Here is an 18,680-nt window from a genome sequence, read left to right on the forward strand (position 1 = left end):
AAAATAAATGAAAACAAATAAACGTTTAGACATGAATTATGATAGAATGAAATGTTTTACCTGTCATAAACTGTTATCACCAGGAAACATAATAGATGGTAATGAACGGAAACATGTAATGTTATGCAATGTGTTCCAGTACAAGTACGGAGATGAACAATAATGTGTAATTTTTTAATAATATTTTAAACTCAGGAAATTCATTTTAATTTTCAATTTAATTTCAAGAAAATACAAAATGAAAAAACAAAACAAAACACACAGAAAAACCCAAGAACAAATCACAAAAGCAGCCCACTAAAACACTATGTATTTACACCTAAATGTACATAACATATAAATTCAAAGAATTGACTAAGAATGGAAATGGATCTGGTAAACAATTGTATAATGAATTTAGTAATCTTGATTACAAAAGTTCTTACATTTAAAGGTAAAATGTTCCCTATTTTAATTCACGTTGTTACAAGATATTTTCATCCACTTCTCCCAAAACTACCTACCTCGTTGTTAAAGGATATTTTCATCCACTTCTCCCTACACTACCTACCTCGTTGTTACAAGATATTTTCATCTACTTCTCCCTATACTACCTACCTTGTTGTTACAAGATATTTTCATCTACTTCTCCCAAAACTACCTACCTCGTTGTTACAAGATATTTTCATCTACTTCTCCCAAAACTACCTACCTCGTTGTTACAGGATATTTTCATCTACTTCTCCCAACACTACCTACCTCATTGTTACAAGATATTTTCATCCACTTCTCCCAACACTACCTACCTCGTTGTTACAGGATATTTTCATCGACTTCTCCCAAAACTACCTACCTCGTTGTTACAGGATATTTTCATCTACTTCTCCCAACACTACCTACCTCATTGTTACAAGATATTTTCATCCACTTCTCCCAACACTACCTACCTCGTTGTTACAGGATATTTTCATCGACTTCTCCCAAAACTACCTACCTCGTTGTTACAGGATATTTTCATCGACTTCTCCCAAAACTACCTACCTCGTTGTTACAGGATATTTTCATCGACTTCTCCCAAAACTACCTACCTCGTTGTTACAAGATATTTTCATCGACTTCTCCCAACACTACCTACCTCGTTGTTAAAGGATATTTTCATCCACTTCTCCCAAAACTACCTACCACGTTGTTACAAGATATTTTCATCCACTTCTCCCAAAACTACCTACCTCCCTGGCTATAAGTTGTTTGGCTGCGTACGTCAACTGTTTGTGTTGCTTGAGACCAGGCAGCTTGACGATCTCCTCAATGTTGCTAAAAACAAATCACATTTATTATTTAACTCTTACTGTTGGGTAAATTATTCCCCCTATTTATGACAATCAACTTTTTAAAATCATATTTCCAATTTGAAGACGCATCCTGAGAGTCCTGCCAAAGCAATACCTGTTCCCTACTCGGCCCAACACATTTTACTACATGTATCTCCTAAGTCCATTTTACTACATGTATCTCCTAAGTCCAAAGGCCAGAACTGTGTGAAAAGTGAGTCAATCACCATTTATAAACACTATAAAAGTATACAAAACATTTTAGCTCAGTATCTTGATGCATTGTGAAAAAAAAGGTCCTGAAAACCTATTTTTGAAACTCTTATGTTCAAGGGCCATAAGTGTCAAAATGAGTAAATCACCCTGAAAGCCACATCTGGTGTGTAACAGTACATGATAAAGATAAACACAATATTACTGCTCAGTATCTTGAGATATTGTCACAAACAAGTCCAGAATACAGTTTGTGGGACAGACAGACAGACAGACAGACAGACAGACAGGACGGTGATGAAACCTATAGTCCCCTCTAGTTGGACTGGTAGACAGACAGACAGACAGACAGGACGGTGATGAAACCTATAGTCCCCTCTAGTTGGACTGGTAGACAGACAGACAGACAGACAGGACGGAGATGAAACCTATAGTCCCCTCTAGTTGGACTGGTAGACAGACAGACGGACAGACAAGACAGGACGGAGATGAAACCCCTCTAGTTGGACTGGTAGACAGACAGACAGACAGACAAGACAGGACGGAGATGAAACCCCTCTAGTTGGACTGGTAGACAGACAGACAGACAAGACAGGACGGAGATGAAACCTATAGTCCCCTCTAGTTGGACTGGTAGACAGACAGACAGACAGACAAGACAGGACGGAGATGAAACCCCTCTAGTTGGACTGGTAGACAGACAGGCAGACAAGACAGGACGGAGATGAAACCTATAGTCCCCTCTAGTTGGACTGGTAGACAGACAGACAGACAAGACAGGACGGAGATGAAACCTATAGTCCCCTCTAGTTGGACTGGTAGACAGACAGGCAGACAGACAGACAGACAGACAGACAGAAGGATGGGGATGAAACCTATAATCCCCTCTGGTTCAAATGGTAGACAGACAGACAGATACGATGGAAATGAAACCTACAGTCCCCTCAGGTTGGACTGACAGACAGACAGACAGTCAGACAGACAGAAGGACGAAGATGAAACCTATAATCCCCTCTGGTTCAAATGGTAGGCAGTTAGACAGACAGATACGATGGAGATAAAACCTACAGTCCCCTCAGATTGGACTGACAGACAAACAGACAGACAGAAGAATGAAGATGAAACCTATAGTCCATCTGGTTCAACCGGTAGACAAACAGACAGGACGGAGATGAAACTTATAGTCCCCTCAGGTTGGACTGGTAGACAGACAGACAGACAGACAGACAGACAGACAGGACGGTGATGAAACCTATAGTCCCCTCTAGTTGGACTGGTAGACAGACAGACAGACAGACAGGACGGAGATGAAACCTATAGTCCCCTCTAGTTGGACTGGTAGACAGACAGACAGACAGACAGACAAGACAGGACGGAGATGAAACCCCTCTAGTTGGACTAGTAGACAGACAGACAGACAGACAAGACAGGACGGAGATGAAACCCCTCTAGTTGGACTGGTAGACAGACAGACAGACAAGACAGGACGGAGATGAAACCTATAGTCCCCTCTAGTTGGACTGGTAGACAGACAGACAGACAGACAAGACAGGACGGAGATGAAACCCCTCTAGTTGGACTGGTAGACAGACAGGCAGACAAGACAGGACGGAGATGAAACCTATAGTCCCCTCTAGTTGGACTGGTAGACAGACAGACAGACAGACAGACAGAACGGAGATGAAACCTATAGTCCCCTCTAGTTGGACTGGTAGACAGACAGGCAGGCAGACAGACAGACAGACAGAAGGATGGGGATGAAACCTATAATCCCCTCTGGTTCAAATGGTAGACAGACGGACAGATACGAGGGAAATGAAACCTACAGTCCCCTCAGGTTGGACTGACAGACAGACAGACAGTCAGACAGACAGAAGGACGAAGATGAAACCTATAATCCACTCTGGTTCAAATGGTAGACAGTTAGACAGACAGACAGATACGATGGAGATGAAACCTACAGTCCCATCAGGTTGGACTGACAGACAGACAGACACAGACAGACAGACAGAAGGATGGAGATGAAACCTATAATCCCCTCTGGTTCAAATGGTAGGCAGTTAGACAGACAGATACGATGGAGATAAAACCTACAGTCCCCTCAGATTGGACTGACAGACAAACAGACAGACAGAAGAATGAAGATGAAACCTATAGTCCATCTGGTTCAACCGGTAGACAAACAGACAGGACGGAGATGAAACTTATAGTCCCCTCAGGTTGGACTGACAGACAGACAGACAGTCAGACAGACAGAAGGACGAAGATGAAACCTATAATCCCCTCTGGTTCAAATGGTAGACAGTTAGACAGACAGACAGATACGATGGAGATGAAACCTACAGTCCCCTCAGGTTGGACTGACAGACAGACAGACAGAAGGACGGAGATGAAACCTATAATCCCCTCTGGTTCAAATGGTACGATGGAGATAAAACAGTTGGACTGACAGACAGACAGACAGACAGACAGACAGAAGGACGAAGATGAAACGTCCATGGTTCAACCGGTAGACAAAAGACAGTACGGAGATGAAACATAGTCCCCTCAGGTTGGACTGATAGACAGACAGACAGACAGATACAGGACGGAGATATAGAAACCTATGAATCCTATAGTCTCCTCCAGTTGGACTGGTAGACAGACAGACAGCACGGAGATGAAACAGTTAGACAGACAGATACGACGGAGATGAAACTTATAGTCCCCTCAGGTTGGACAGACAGGACAGACAGACAGAAGGACGAAGATGGAACCTATACAGACAGACAGACAGAAGGACGGAGATGAAACCTATAGTCCCTCCAGTTGGACTGGTAGACAGACAGACAGGACTGAAACCCCTCTAGTTCGGAGATGAAACTTATAGTCCCCTCAGGTTGGACTGGTAGACAGACATACAGAAGGACGAAGATGAAACCTATAGTGCATCTGGTTCACAGACAGACAGACAGGACGGAGATGAAACCTATAGTCTCCTCCAGTTGGACTGGTAGACAGACAGACAGGACGGAGATGAAACCCCTCTAGTTGGACTGGTAGACAGACAGAGACAGACAGACAGACAGGACGGAGATGAAACCTATAGTCCCCTCTGGTTAGAACAGGTAGACAGACAGACAGACAGACAGGATGGAGATGAAACCTATAGTCCCCTCTAGTTGGACTGGTAGACAGACAGACAGAAGGACGGAGATGAAACCTATAATCCCCTCTGGACAGACAGATACGATGGAAATAAAACACAGTCCCCTCAGACTGAGACAGACAGAAGACGATGAAACCTATAATCCCCTCTGGTTCAAATGGTAGACAGTTAGACAGACAGACAGATACGATGGAGATGAAACCTACAGTCCCCTCAACTGACAGACAGACAGACAGAAGGAGATGAAACCTATAGTCCCCTCTGGTTGGACTGGTAGACAGACAGATAGACAGATAAAACCTACAGTCCCTTCAGGACGACAGACAGACAGACAGACAGACAGAACCTATAGTCCATCTGGTTCAACCGGTAGACAGACAGACAGGACGGAGATGAAACCTATAGTCTCCTCCAGTTGGACTGGTAGACAGACAGACAGGACGGAGATGATGAAACCTATAGTCCATCTGGTTCAACCGGTAGACAGACAGACAGGACAGAGATGAAACCCCCTCTAGTTGGACTGGTAGACAGAACAGTTGGACAGACAAACAAACAGACGGAGATGAAACTTATAGTCCCCTCAGGTTGGACTGGTAGACAGACAGACAGACAGAAGGACGAAGATGGAACCTATAGTCCATCTGGTTCAACCGGTAGACAGACAGACAGGACGGAGATGAAACCTATAGTCTCCTCCAGTTGGACTGGTAGACAGACAGACAGGACGGAGATGAAACCCCTCTAGTTGGACTGGTAGACAAACAGACAGGACGGAGATGAAACTTATAGTCCCCTCAGGTTGGACTGGTAGACAGACAGACAGACAGAAGGACGAAGATGAAACCTATAGTCCATCTGGTTCAACCGGTAGACAGACAGACAGGACGGAGATGAAACCTATAGTCTCCTCCAGTTGGACTGGTAGACAGACAGACAGACAGACAGGACGGAGATGAAACCTATAGTCCCCTCTAGTTGGACTGGTAGACAGACAGACAGACAGGACGGAGATGAAACCTATAGTCCCCTCAGGTTGGACTGGTAGACAGACAGACATACAGAAGGACGAAGATGAAACCTATAGTCCCCTCTGGTTGGACCGGACAGACAGACAGACAGGACGGAGATGAAACCTATAGTCTCCTCCAGTTGTCCCTTCTGGTAGACAGACAGACAGGACGGAGATGAAACCCCTCTAGTTGGACTGGTAGACAGACAGACAGACAGAAGGAGACCTATAGTCCATCTGACAGACAGACAGACAGGACGGAGACAGGACGGAGATGAAACCTATAGTCCCCTCTAGTTGGACTGGTAGACAGACAGACAGACAGACAAACCTATAGTCCCCTCTAGACAGACAGACAGACAGGATGGAGATGAAACCTATAGTCCCCTCTAGTTGGACTGGTAGACAGACAGACAGAAGGACGGAGATGAAACCTATAATCCCCTCTGGTTCAAATGGTAGACAGACAGATACGATGGAAATAAAACCTACAGTCCCCTCAGGTTGGACTGACAGACAGACAGACAGAAGGACGAAGATGAAACCTATAATCCCCTCTGGTTCAAATGGTAGACAGTTAGACAGACAGACAGATACGATGGAGATGAAACCTACAGTCCCCTCAGGTTGGACTGACAGACAGACAGACAGAAGGACTGAGATGAAACCTATAATCCCCTCTGGTTCAAATGGCAGGCAGTTAGACAGACAGATACGATGGAGATAAAACCTACAGTCCCTTCAGATTGGACTGACTGACAGACAGACAGACAGACAGACAGACAGAAGGACGAAGATGAAACCTATAGTCCATCTGGTTCAACCGGTAGACAAACAGACAGTACGGAGATGAAACTTATAGTCCCCTCAGGTTGGACTGGTAGACAGACAGACAGACAGACAGACAGAAGGACGAAGATGAAACCTATAGTCCATCTGGTTCAACCGGTAGACAGACAGACAGGACAGAGATGAAACCTATAGTCTCCTCCAGTTGGACTGGTAGACAGACAGACAGGACGGAGATGAAACCCCTCTAGTTGGACTGGTAGACAAACAAACAGGACGGAGATGAAACTTATAGTCCCCTCAGGTTGGACTGGTAGACAGACAGACAGACAGAAGGACGAAGATGGAACCTATAGTCCATCTGGTTCAACCGGTAGACAGACAGACAGGACGGAGATGAAACCTATAGTCTCCTCCAGTTGGACTGGTAGACAGACAGACAGGACGGAGATGAATCCCCTCTAGTTGGACTGGTAGACAAACAGACAGGACGGAGATGAAACTTATAGTCCCCTCAGGTTGGACTGGTAGACAGACAGACATACAGAAGGACGAAGATGAAACCTATAGTCCATCTGGTTCACCGGTAGACAGACAGACAGGACGGAGATGAAACCTATAGTCTCCTCCAGTTGGACTGGTAGACAGACAGACAGGACGGAGATGAAACCCCTCTAGTTGGACTGGTAGACAGACAGACAGACAGACAGGACAGAGATGAAACCTATAGTCCCCGCTAGTTGGACTGGTAGACAGACAGACAGACAGACAGGATGGAGATGAAACCTATAGTCCCCTCTAGTTGGACTGGTAGACAGACAGACAGAAGGACGGAGATGAAACCTATAATCCCCTCTGGTTCAAATGGTAGACAGACAGATACGATGGAAATGAAACCTACAGTCCCCTCAGGTTGGACTGACAGACAGACAGACAGAAGGACGGAGATGAAACCTATAATCCCCTCTGGTTCAAATGGCAGGCAGTTAGACAGACAGATACGATGGAGATAAAACCTACAGTCCCTTCAGATTGGACTGACAGACAGACAGACAGACAGAAGGACGAAGATGAAACCTATAGTCCATCTGGTTCAACCGGTAGACAAACAGACAGGACGGAGATGAAACTTATAGTCCCCTCAGGTTGGACTGGTAGACAGACAGACAGACAGACAGACAGACAGACAGAAGGACGAAGATGAAACCTATAGTCCATCTGGTTCAAGCGGTAGACAAACAGACAGACAGACAGACAGACAGGACGGAGATGAAACCTATAATCCCCTCTAGTTGGACTGCAGGACAGAGATGAAACCTATAATCCCCTCTAGTTGGACTGGTAGACAGACAGACAGGACGGAGATGAAACCTATAGTCCCCTCTAGTTGGACTGGTAGACAGACAGACAGACAGACAGGACGGAGATGAAACCTATAATCCCCTCTAGTTGGACTGGTAGACAGACAGACAGACAGACAGGACAGAGATGAAACCTATAATCCCCTCTAGTTGGACTGGTAGACAGACAGACAGACAGACAGGACGGAGATGAAACCTATAGTCCCCTCTAGTTGGACTGGTAGACAGACAGACAGGACAGAGATGAAACCTATAATCCCCTCTAGTTGGACTGGTAGACAGACAGACAGACAGACAGGACGGAGATGAAACCTATAGTCCCCTCTAGTTGGACTGGTAGACAGACAGACAGACAGACAGGACAGAGATGAAACCTATAATCCCCTCTAGTTGGACTGGTAGACAGACAGACAGACAGACAGGACAGAGATGAAACCTATAATCCCCTCTAGTTGGACTGGTAGACAGACAGACAGGATGGAGATGAAACCTATAGTCCCCTCTAGTTGGACTGGTAGACAGACAGACAGACAGGACGGAGATGAAACCTATAGTCCCCTCCAGTTGGACTGGTAGACAGACAGACAGACAGACAGGACGGAGATGAAACCTATAGTCCCCTCTAGTTGGACTGGTAGACAGACAGACAGACAGACAGGACGGAGATGAAACCTATAGTCCCCTCTAGTTGGACTGGTAGACAGACAGACAGGACAGAGATGAAACCTATAATCCCCTCTAGTTGGACTGGTAGACAGACAGACAGACAGACAGGACGGAGATGAAACCTATAGTCCCCTCTAGTTGGACTGGTAGACAGACAGACAGGACAGAGATGAAACCTATAATCCCCTCTAGTTGGACTGGTAGACAGACAGACAGACAGACAGGACGGAGATGAAACCTATAGTCCCCTCTAGTTGGACTGGTAGACAGACAGACAGACAGACAGGACAGAGATGAAACCTATAATCCCCTCTAGTTGGACTGGTAGACAGACAGACAGACAGACAGGACAGAGATGAAACCTATAATCCCCTCTAGTTGGACTGGTAGACAGACAGACAGGATGGAGATGAAACCTATAGTCCCCTCTAGTTGGACTGGTAGACAGACAGACAGACAGGACGGAGATGAAACCTATAGTCCCCTCCAGTTGGACTGGTAGACAGACAGACAGACAGACAGGACGGAGATGAAACCTATAGTCCCCTCTAGTTGGACTGGTAGACAGACAGACAGACAGACAGGACGGAGATGAAACCTATAGTCCCCTCTAGTTGGACTGGTAGACAGACAGACAGGACAGAGATGAAACCTATAATCCCCTCTAGTTGGACTGGTAGACAGACAGACAGACAGACAGGACGGAGATGAAACCTATAGTCCCCTCTAGTTGGACTGGTAGACAGACAGACAGACAGACAGGACAGAGATGAAACCTATAATCCCCTCTAGTTGGACTGGTAGACAGACAGACAGACAGGATGGAGATGAAACCTATAGTCCCCTCTAGTTGGACTGGTAGACAGACAGACAGACAGACAAACAGACAGAAGGACAGAGATGTGAAACCTATAGTGTCTCTGGTTGGACCGGCGAGGACTAACAAACCATGTTTTATCCAAAGACAAGACACAACAACATTTCTAAGGCCTTCATAAGAACAAAGTAAATGGCCAATGTAGTATAACCCATTTAACTGCATGTTACATCAGGGCATGACCTATTTCTAAACATAGTAGAGTCATTCCGTGTCAGATCACCCAGTGGGTTTAACCCCCCCCCCCCCCCCCTGATTTCGTTGAAACTTGGGTTTCTAGGCAGATTTTGTCTCAAAATGCTTAATTTTCAAAGATGAGCTCAATCGGACCAACGGTTTGAGTGCTACAGCCCGCCCATTTTGGCAAAAATCACGAAAATTTGGGGGTGAGGGTGGTGGGGGCCCTATATTTGAACGTCCATAATTAAGTAACTACTGGTCCAATCTTGATGGCATCTCTAAAATGGAAATTGCCCAAGGATTCCAAATCTGCCATTAGTTTTTATGTAGATGTAGTTTAAAGTGTGATGACCTTTTGACCTTCACTTTGACCTTGAATTTGACCTTTTTGCCCTCATGACCTTCAAATGAAAATTGGTCAAAATTATAGCCCAACATGTTTTCTACGAAATGTAACAGAACTAGAGGTGTAATATTCCTCTGTAGTCCACAAAAGCAAATTGAAAAAACATTTTCCATGCAATTCCTGCTAATTATGAGCAGACATTGAACGTTCCTGAAATTTGACACACATACTATTGACCATACTGAACAATAATTAAATTTGGAAATTAAAAAACTTTAAGCCATGCCCATATTGACAATTTATGGCAAATTTGTGAATATAGCAAATATTGGAATGTTGTAAGTATATACCCCAAACCTCAGTTATAGATGATATACACCTTAATTACAAAATGTAGGCCCCTAACTGATCAGTTACCATGGATACTGTTCTATGCTTTAGTACATAGTTACATTCATGTAACTCCAGATGTAACTCCAGGTAGAAGTTTCTGAGCCCCTTAAACCCAAAGTGTGAACCCAAAACAAGCACATGTTCATCAAGTTAAAACAATGTTCATCAAGTTAAAACAATGTTCATCAAGATAAAACATGTTCATCAAGTTAAAACATGTTCATCAAGTTAAAACATGTTCATCAAGTTAAAACAATGTTCATCAAGATAAAACATGTTCATCAAGTTAAAACAATGGGGAAAGTTCACAACTGAAGACAAAATGTTATCATCCATGGAAGTGCCATGCAAAACCAAGGACTAAAACTACGTGTTGTGACCTCAGATATATATCTGAAAATGTGTTAATCCTCCAAACATGTAGTTCCTGGTGAAAAGTTCTGCTGTGAATGTGTAATTAAAATTACACATGTTCAACATGAAATTGAAATCGAGCCAGGTATCATTGTTGAGGAGAAATATGATGGATCAATGGAAGATGACAAGAGATTGTGCATCAGTTCAGATGTCAATGCTGCATTAGTCTGTCTACATTATCGATAGAGGGGTGGACTCCAAACACTTGGCTTACTATATAGACTACCTGTATCAAGTCTATCTATGACAGGACACAAACAAACTTGAACATGTTTTAATTAATTACAGTATACCAAGGATTGATTTATTGTATAAGTTACAATCTAAAGTATTAGAAGTGTTTTAGAATAATATATGTAAACTTACATTTTCGGAAGCAGCCTAAGAAAGCTGTGAATTTGAAATAAAAACACCCCAGAACTTTCCCCATTGTTTTAACCTGATGAACATGTGGTTGTTAGTGGTTCACACCTGGTGTTAAATTAACGTTACTTTATATGTACTAAAGCACAGAACAGTATCTATGGACTAGGTTTCCATAGAATGAATGCATTCATTATAACACTTTATATGTACTAAAGCATAGAACAGTATCTATGGACTAGGTTTCCATAGAATGAATGCATTCATTATAACACATGGAAACTGGTCAGTTAGGGGCCTACATTTCATAATTATGGTATATATCATCTCTAGTTGAGGTTTGGGGTATATACTTAGAACATTCCAATATTTGCAATACTGACAAATTTGACATAAATCGTCAATATGGGCATGACTTTTACAAACATCTGAGAGAGTCAACTGTTTTAATTTCCATAAATTATTGTTCAATATGGTCAGTAGTATGTGTGCGCCAAATTTCAAGAACATTCAATGTGTACTCATAGTCAGTGGGAATTATCCTAATGGGGTACTAACTAAATTGAAGTTAAATTGCATGGAGAAGGTTTTTTTATTTGCTTTTGTGGACTACAGAGAAAAATTACACCTCTAGTTCTGTTATATTTTATAGAAAACATGTTGGGCTATAATTCTGACCAATTTTCATTTCAAGGTCACGAGGGCAACAAGGACAAAAGGTCATCACACTTTAACTTAAATCTACCCAAAAACTAATGGCAGATTGGGAATCACTGGGCAATTTCCATTCAAGAGATGTGGACCAGTGGTTACTTAATCTGAGGGGGGTGAGGTTAAAAATTCCTCTTTTTTGGGGTGATTTGACAAGGAATGATCCAGTAGTTACATGCACCATTCAAAATACACAACTGTAATGTCAATAATATAAAGTGTTTATTTGCAGCACCATCATTAAAGAGTTAAAATGCCCCATCCAAACACTCACGGGTTGAGTAGATACGTGTACTGCCCTTCCGGCGTTTTCTCCTGGTGGTACGTCAGGTTGTACGCGATCATGATGCTCACCAGGTTGGCCATCTCCTCCTTCTCTCGCTTACTGTACAGCTGGGTGTTCACCTACCAAACACAACTCTCAAACTTGATACAAGCTTCATCACTTTATAAACACACAGCAAATGTTGGTCATCTCCTCCTTCTCTCGCTTACTGTACAGCTGGGTGTTCACCTACCAAACACAACTCTCAAACTTCATACAAGCTTCATCACTTTATAAACACACAGCAAACGTTGGCCATCTCCTCCTTCTCTCGCTTACTGTACAGCTGGGCGTTCACCTACCAAACACAACTCTCAAACTTGATACAAGCTTCATCACTTTATAAACACACAGCAAACGTTGGCAATCTCCTCCTTCTCTCGCTTACTGTACAGCTGGGTGTTCACCTATCAAACACAACTCTCAAACTTCATACAAGCTTCATCACTTTATAAACACACAGCAAACGTTGGCCATCTCCTCCTTCTCTCGCTTACTGTACAGATGGGTGTTCACCTATCAAACACAACTCTCAAACTTCATACAAGCTTCATCACTTTATAAACACACAGCAAACGTTGGCCATCTCCTCCTTCTCTCGCTTACTGTACAGCTGGGTGTTCACCTACCAAACACAACTCTCAAACTTGATACAAGCTTCATCACTTTATAAACACACAGCAAACGTTGGCCATCTCCTCCTTCTCTCGCTTACTGTACAGCTGGGTGTTCACCTATCAAACACAACTCTCAAATTTCATACAAGCTTCATCACTTTATAAACACACAGCAAACGTTGGCCATCTCCTCCTTCTCTAGCTTACTGTACAGCTGGGTGTTCACCTATCAAACACAACTCTCAAACTTCATACAAGCTTCATCACTTTATAAACACACAGCAAACGTTGGCCATCTCCTCCTTCTCTCGCTTACTGTACAGCTGGATGTTCACCTATCAAACACAACTCTCAAACTTCATACAAGCTTCATCACTTTATAAACACACAGCAAATGTTGGCCATCTCCTCCTTCTCTCGCTTGCTGTACAGCTGGGTGTTCACCTATCAAACACAACTCTCAAACTTCATACAAGCTTCATCACTTTATAAACACACAGCAAACGTTGGCCATCTCCTCCTCTCGCTTGCTGTACAGCTGGGTGTTCATCTATCAAACACAACTCTCAAACTCGATACAAGCTTCATCACTTTATAAACACACAGCAAACGTTGGCGATCTCCTCTTTCTCTCGCTTACTGTACAGCTGGGTGTTCACCTATCAAACACAACTCTCAAACTTCATACAAGCTTCATCACTTTATAAACACACAGCAAACGTTGGCCATCTTCTCCTTCTCTCGCTTACTGTACAGCTGGGTGTTCACCTATCAAACGCAACTCTCAAACTTCATACAAGCTTCATCACTTTATAAACACACAGCAAACGTTGGCCATCTCCTCCTTCTCTCGCTTACTGTACAGCTGGGTGTTCACCTATCAAACACAACTCTCAAACTTCATACAAGCTTCATCACTTTATAAACACACAGCAAACGTTGGCCATCTTCTCCTTCTCTCGCTTACTGTACAGCTGGGTGTTCACCTATCAAACACAACTCTGAAACTTCATACAAGCTTCATCACTTTATAAACACACAGCAAACGTTGGCCATCTCCTCCTTCTCTCGCTTACTGTACAGCTGGGTGTTCACCTATCAAACACAACTCTCAAACTTCATACAAGCTTCATCACTTTATAAACACACAGCAAACGTTGGCCATCTCCTCCTTCTCTCGCTTACTGTACAGCTGGGTGTTCACCTATCAAACACAACTCTCAAACTTCATACAAGCTTCATCACTTTATAAACACACAGCAAACGTTGGCCATCTCCTCCTTCTCTCGCTTACTGTACAGCTGGGTGTTCACCTATCAAACACAACTCTCAAACTTCATACAAGCTTCATCACTTTATAAACACACAGCAAACGTTGGCCATCTCCTCCTTCTCTCGCTTACTGTACAGCTGGGTGTTCACCTATCAAACACAACTCTCAAACTTCATACAAGCTTCATCACTTTATAAACACACAGCAAACGTTGGCCATCTCCTCCTTCTCTAGCTTACTGTACAGCTGGGTGTTCACCTATCAAACACAACTCTCAAACTTCATACAAGCTTCATCACTTTATAAACACACAGCAAACGTTGGCCATCTCCTCCTTCTCTAGCTTACTGTACAGCTGGGTGTTCACCTATCAAACACAACTCTCAAACTTCATACAAGCTTCATCACTTTATAAACACACAGCAAACGTTGGCCATCTCCTCCTTCTCTTGCTTACTGTACAGCTGGGTGTTCACCTATCAAACACAACTCTCAAACTTCATACAAGCTTCATCACTTTATAAACACACAGCAAACGTTGGCCATCTCCTCCTTCTCTAGCTTACTGTACAGCTGGGTGTTCACCTATCAAACACAACTCTCAAACTTCATACAAGCTTCATCACTTTATAAACACACAGCAAACGTTGGCCATCTCCTCCTTCTCTCGCTTACTGTACAGCTGGGTGTTCACCTATCAAACACAACTCTCAAACTTCATACAAGCTTCATCACTTTATAAACACACAGCAAACGTTGGCCATCTCCTCCTTCTCTAGCTTACTGTACAGCTGGGTGTTCACCTATCAAACACAACTCTCAAACTTCATACAAGCTTCATCACTTTATAAACACACAGCAAACGTTGGCCATCTCCTCCTTCTCTTGCTTACTGTACAGCTGGGTGTTCACCTATCAAACACAACTCTCAAACTTCATACAAGCTTCTTCACTTTATAAATACACCTACCGGCCATAGAGACTGGTGTACAGACTACCTACCAGCCGTAGAGATGGGTGTACAGACTACCTACCGGCTGTACAGACTACCTACCAGCCGTAGAGATGGGTGTAGAGACTACCTACCGGCTGTAGAGACGGGTGTACAGACTACCTACCGGCCATAGAGACGGGTGTACAGACTACCTACCAGCCGTAGAGATGGGTGTAGAGACTACCTACCGGCTGTAGAGACGGGTGTACAGACTACCTACCGGCTGTACAGACTACCTACCAGCCGTAGAGATGGGTGTAGAGACTACCTACCGGCTGTAGAGACGGGTGTACAGACTACCTACCGGCTGTACAGACTACCTACCAGCCGTAGAGATGGGTGTAGAGACTACCTACCGGCTGTAGAGACTACCTACCGGCCATAGAGACGGGTGTACAGACTACCTACCAGCCGTAGAGATGGGTGTACAGACTACCTACCGGCTGTACAGACTACCTACCAGCCGTAGAGATGGGTGTAGAGACTACCTACCGGCTGTTGAGACGGGTGTACAGACTACCTACCGGCTGTACAGACTACCTACCAGCCGTAGAGATGGGTGTAGAGACTACCTACCGGCTGTAGAGACGGGTGTACAGACTACCTACCGGCCATAGAGACGGGTGTACAGACTACCTACCGGCCGTATAGACGGGTGTACAGACAACCTACCGGCTGTACAGACTACCTACCAGCCGTAGAGATGGGTGTAGAGACTACCTACCAGCCATAGAGATGGGTGTACAGACTACCTACCGGCTGTACAGACTACCTACCGGCCGTAGAGATGGGTGTAGAGACTACCTACCGGCTGTAGAGACGGGTGTACAGACTACCTACCGGCCATAGAGACTGGTGTACAGACTACCTACCGGCCGTAGAGATGGGTGTAGAGACTACCTACCAGCTGTAGAGACGGGTGTACAGACTACCTACCGGCCATAGAGACGGGTGTACAGACTACCTACCAGCCGTAGAGATGGGTGTAGAGACTACCTACCGGCTGTAGAGACGGGTGTACAGACAACCTACCGGCTGTAGACACGGGTGTACAGACTACCTACCGGCCGTATAGACGGGTGTACAGACAACCTACCGGCTGTAGACACGGGTGTACAGACTACCTACCGGCTGTAGACACGGGTGTACAGACTACCTACCGGCTGTAGACACGGGTGTACAGACTACCTACCGGCTGTAGACACGGGTGTACAGACAACCTACCGGCTGTAGACACGGTTGTACAGACTACCTACCGGCTGTAGACACGGGTGTACAGACTACCTACCGGCTGTAGACACGGGTGTACAGACTACCTACCGGCTGTAGACACGGGTGTACAGACTACCTACCGGCTGTAGACACGGGTGTACAGACTACCTACCGGCTGTAGACACGGATGTACAGACAACCTACCGGCTGTAGACACGGGTGTACAGACTACCTACCGGCTGTAGAGACGGGTGTACAGACAACCTACCGGCTGTAGACACGGGTGTACAGACTACCTACCGGCCGTAGACACTAGTGTACAGACTACCTACCGGCCGTAGAGACTAGTGTACAGACTACCTACCGGCCGTAGAGACGGGTGTACAGACAACCTACCGGCCGTAGAGACGGGTGTACAGACAACCTACCGGCCGTAGAGACGGGTGTACAGATTACCTACCGGCTGTAGAGACGGGTGTACAGACAACCTACCGGCTGTAGACACGGGTGTACAGACAACCTACCGGCCGTAGAGACTGGTGTACAGACTACCTACCGGCCGTAGAGACTAGTGTACAGACTACCTACCGACCGTAGAGACGGGTGTACAGACTACCTACCGGCTGTAGACACGGGTGTACAGACAACCTACCGGCCGTAGAGACGGGTGTACAGAGTACCTACCGGCTGTAGAGACGGGTGTACAGACAACCTACCGGCTGTAGACACAGGTGTACAGACTACCTACCGGCCGTAGACACTAGTGTACAGACTACCTACCAGCCGTAGACACTAGTGTACAGACTACCTACCGGCCGTAGAGATGGGTGTACAGACAACCTACCGGCCGTAGAGACGGGTGTACAGACAACCTACCGGCCGTAGACACGGGTGTACAGACAACCTACCGGCCGTAGACACGGGAGTACAGACAACCTACCGGCCGTAGAGACTGGTGTACAGACAACCTACCGGCCGTAGACACGGGTGTACAGACAACCTACCGGCCGTAGATACGAGTGTACAGACAACCTACCGGCCGTAGATACGAGTGTACAGACAACATACCGGCCGTAGATACGAGTGTACAGACAACCTACCGGCCGTAGACACGAGTGTACAGACAACCTACCGGCCGCAGAGACGAGTGTACAGACAACCTACCAGCCGCAGAGACGGGTGTACAGACAACCTACCGGCCGTAGACACGGGTGTACAGAGAACCTACCGGCCATAGACACGAGTGTACAGACAACCTACCAGCCGCAGAGACGGGTGTACAGACAACCTACCGGCCGTAGACACGGGTGTACAGACAACCTACCGGCCGTAGACACGGGTGTACAGACAACCTACCGGCCGTAGAGACGGGTGTACAGACAACCTACCGGCCGTAGAGACGGGTGTACAGACAACCTACCGGCCGTAGAGATGGGTATACAGACAACCTACCGGCCGTAGACACGGGTGTACAGAGAAGCTACCGGCCATAGACACGGGTGTACAGGCAACCTACCGGCTGTAGACATGGGTTTACAGACTACCTACCGGCTGTAGAGACGGGTGTACAGACAACCTACCGGCTGTAGACACGGGTGTACAGACAACCTACCGGCCGTAGAGATGGGTGTACAGACAACCTACCGGCCGTAGAGACGAGTGTACAGACAACCTACCGGCCGTAGATACGAGTGTACAGACAACCTACCGACCGTAGACACGGGTGTACAGAGAACCTACCGGCCGTAGAGATGGGTATACAGACAACCTACCGGCCGTAGACACGGGTGTACAGAGAACCTACCGGCCATAGACACGGGTGTACAGACAACCTACCGGCCATAGACATGGGTGTACAGACAACCTACCGGCCGTAGACACGGGTGTACAGACAACCTACCGGCCGTAGACACGGGTGTACAGACAACCTACCGGCCGTAGAGACGGGTGTACAGACAACCTACCGGCCATAGACACGGGTGTACAGACAACCTACCGGCCGTAGAGACGGGTGTACAGACAACCTACCGGCTGTAGACACAGGTGTACAGACAATCTACCGGCTGTAGACACGGGTGTACAGACAACCTACCGGCCGTATAGACGGGTGTACAGACAACCTACCGGCCATAGACACGGGTGTACAGACAACCTACTGGCCATATAGATGGGTGTACAGACAACCTACCGGCCGTAGACACGGGTGTACAGACTACCTACCGGTCGTAGAGACAGGTGTATAACTACCTACCGGTCGTAGAGACGGGTGTATGATTCCCAGGAATGGAGGAAGCACATCAAGGATCATGGTGGACAAACTGAGAAACTTCTTCACAGCGGGCGGCATGTCGGTCATAAGAGAGGTAACCAAGTTCACACACTTCGTCTGCTTCATCCAGTTCTGGAAAAAATTCATTCAGTGAACGGTGCATGCTATTTTATTTTAAAATTGTGTCTCATTAGTGAAGAGTCT

The 18,680-nt window shown here is 45.7% G+C and overlaps 1 protein-coding gene across 1 annotated transcript in view; it reads right to left on the reverse strand.

Annotated features, from left to right (window-relative positions):
* LOC121379352 (chromosome transmission fidelity protein 18 homolog) overlaps positions 1-18,680 on the reverse strand; it is a 55,628-nt gene that overhangs the window by 12,206 nt on the left and 24,742 nt on the right. Inside the window, exons 18-20 of the mRNA XM_041507924.1 lie at positions 18,459-18,608; positions 12,061-12,191; positions 1,209-1,293 (exon numbers count right to left, since the gene is read on the reverse strand). Coding sequence (XP_041363858.1) covers positions 1,209-1,293; positions 12,061-12,191; positions 18,459-18,608 — 366 coding nt within the window. The remainder of the gene's footprint in view (positions 1-1,208; positions 1,294-12,060; positions 12,192-18,458; positions 18,609-18,680) is intronic.

Source organism: Gigantopelta aegis, chromosome 8 (assembly GCF_016097555.1).
Source record: "Gigantopelta aegis isolate Gae_Host chromosome 8, Gae_host_genome, whole genome shotgun sequence".
Lineage (NCBI taxonomy): Eukaryota > Metazoa > Mollusca > Gastropoda > Neomphalida > Peltospiridae > Gigantopelta > Gigantopelta aegis.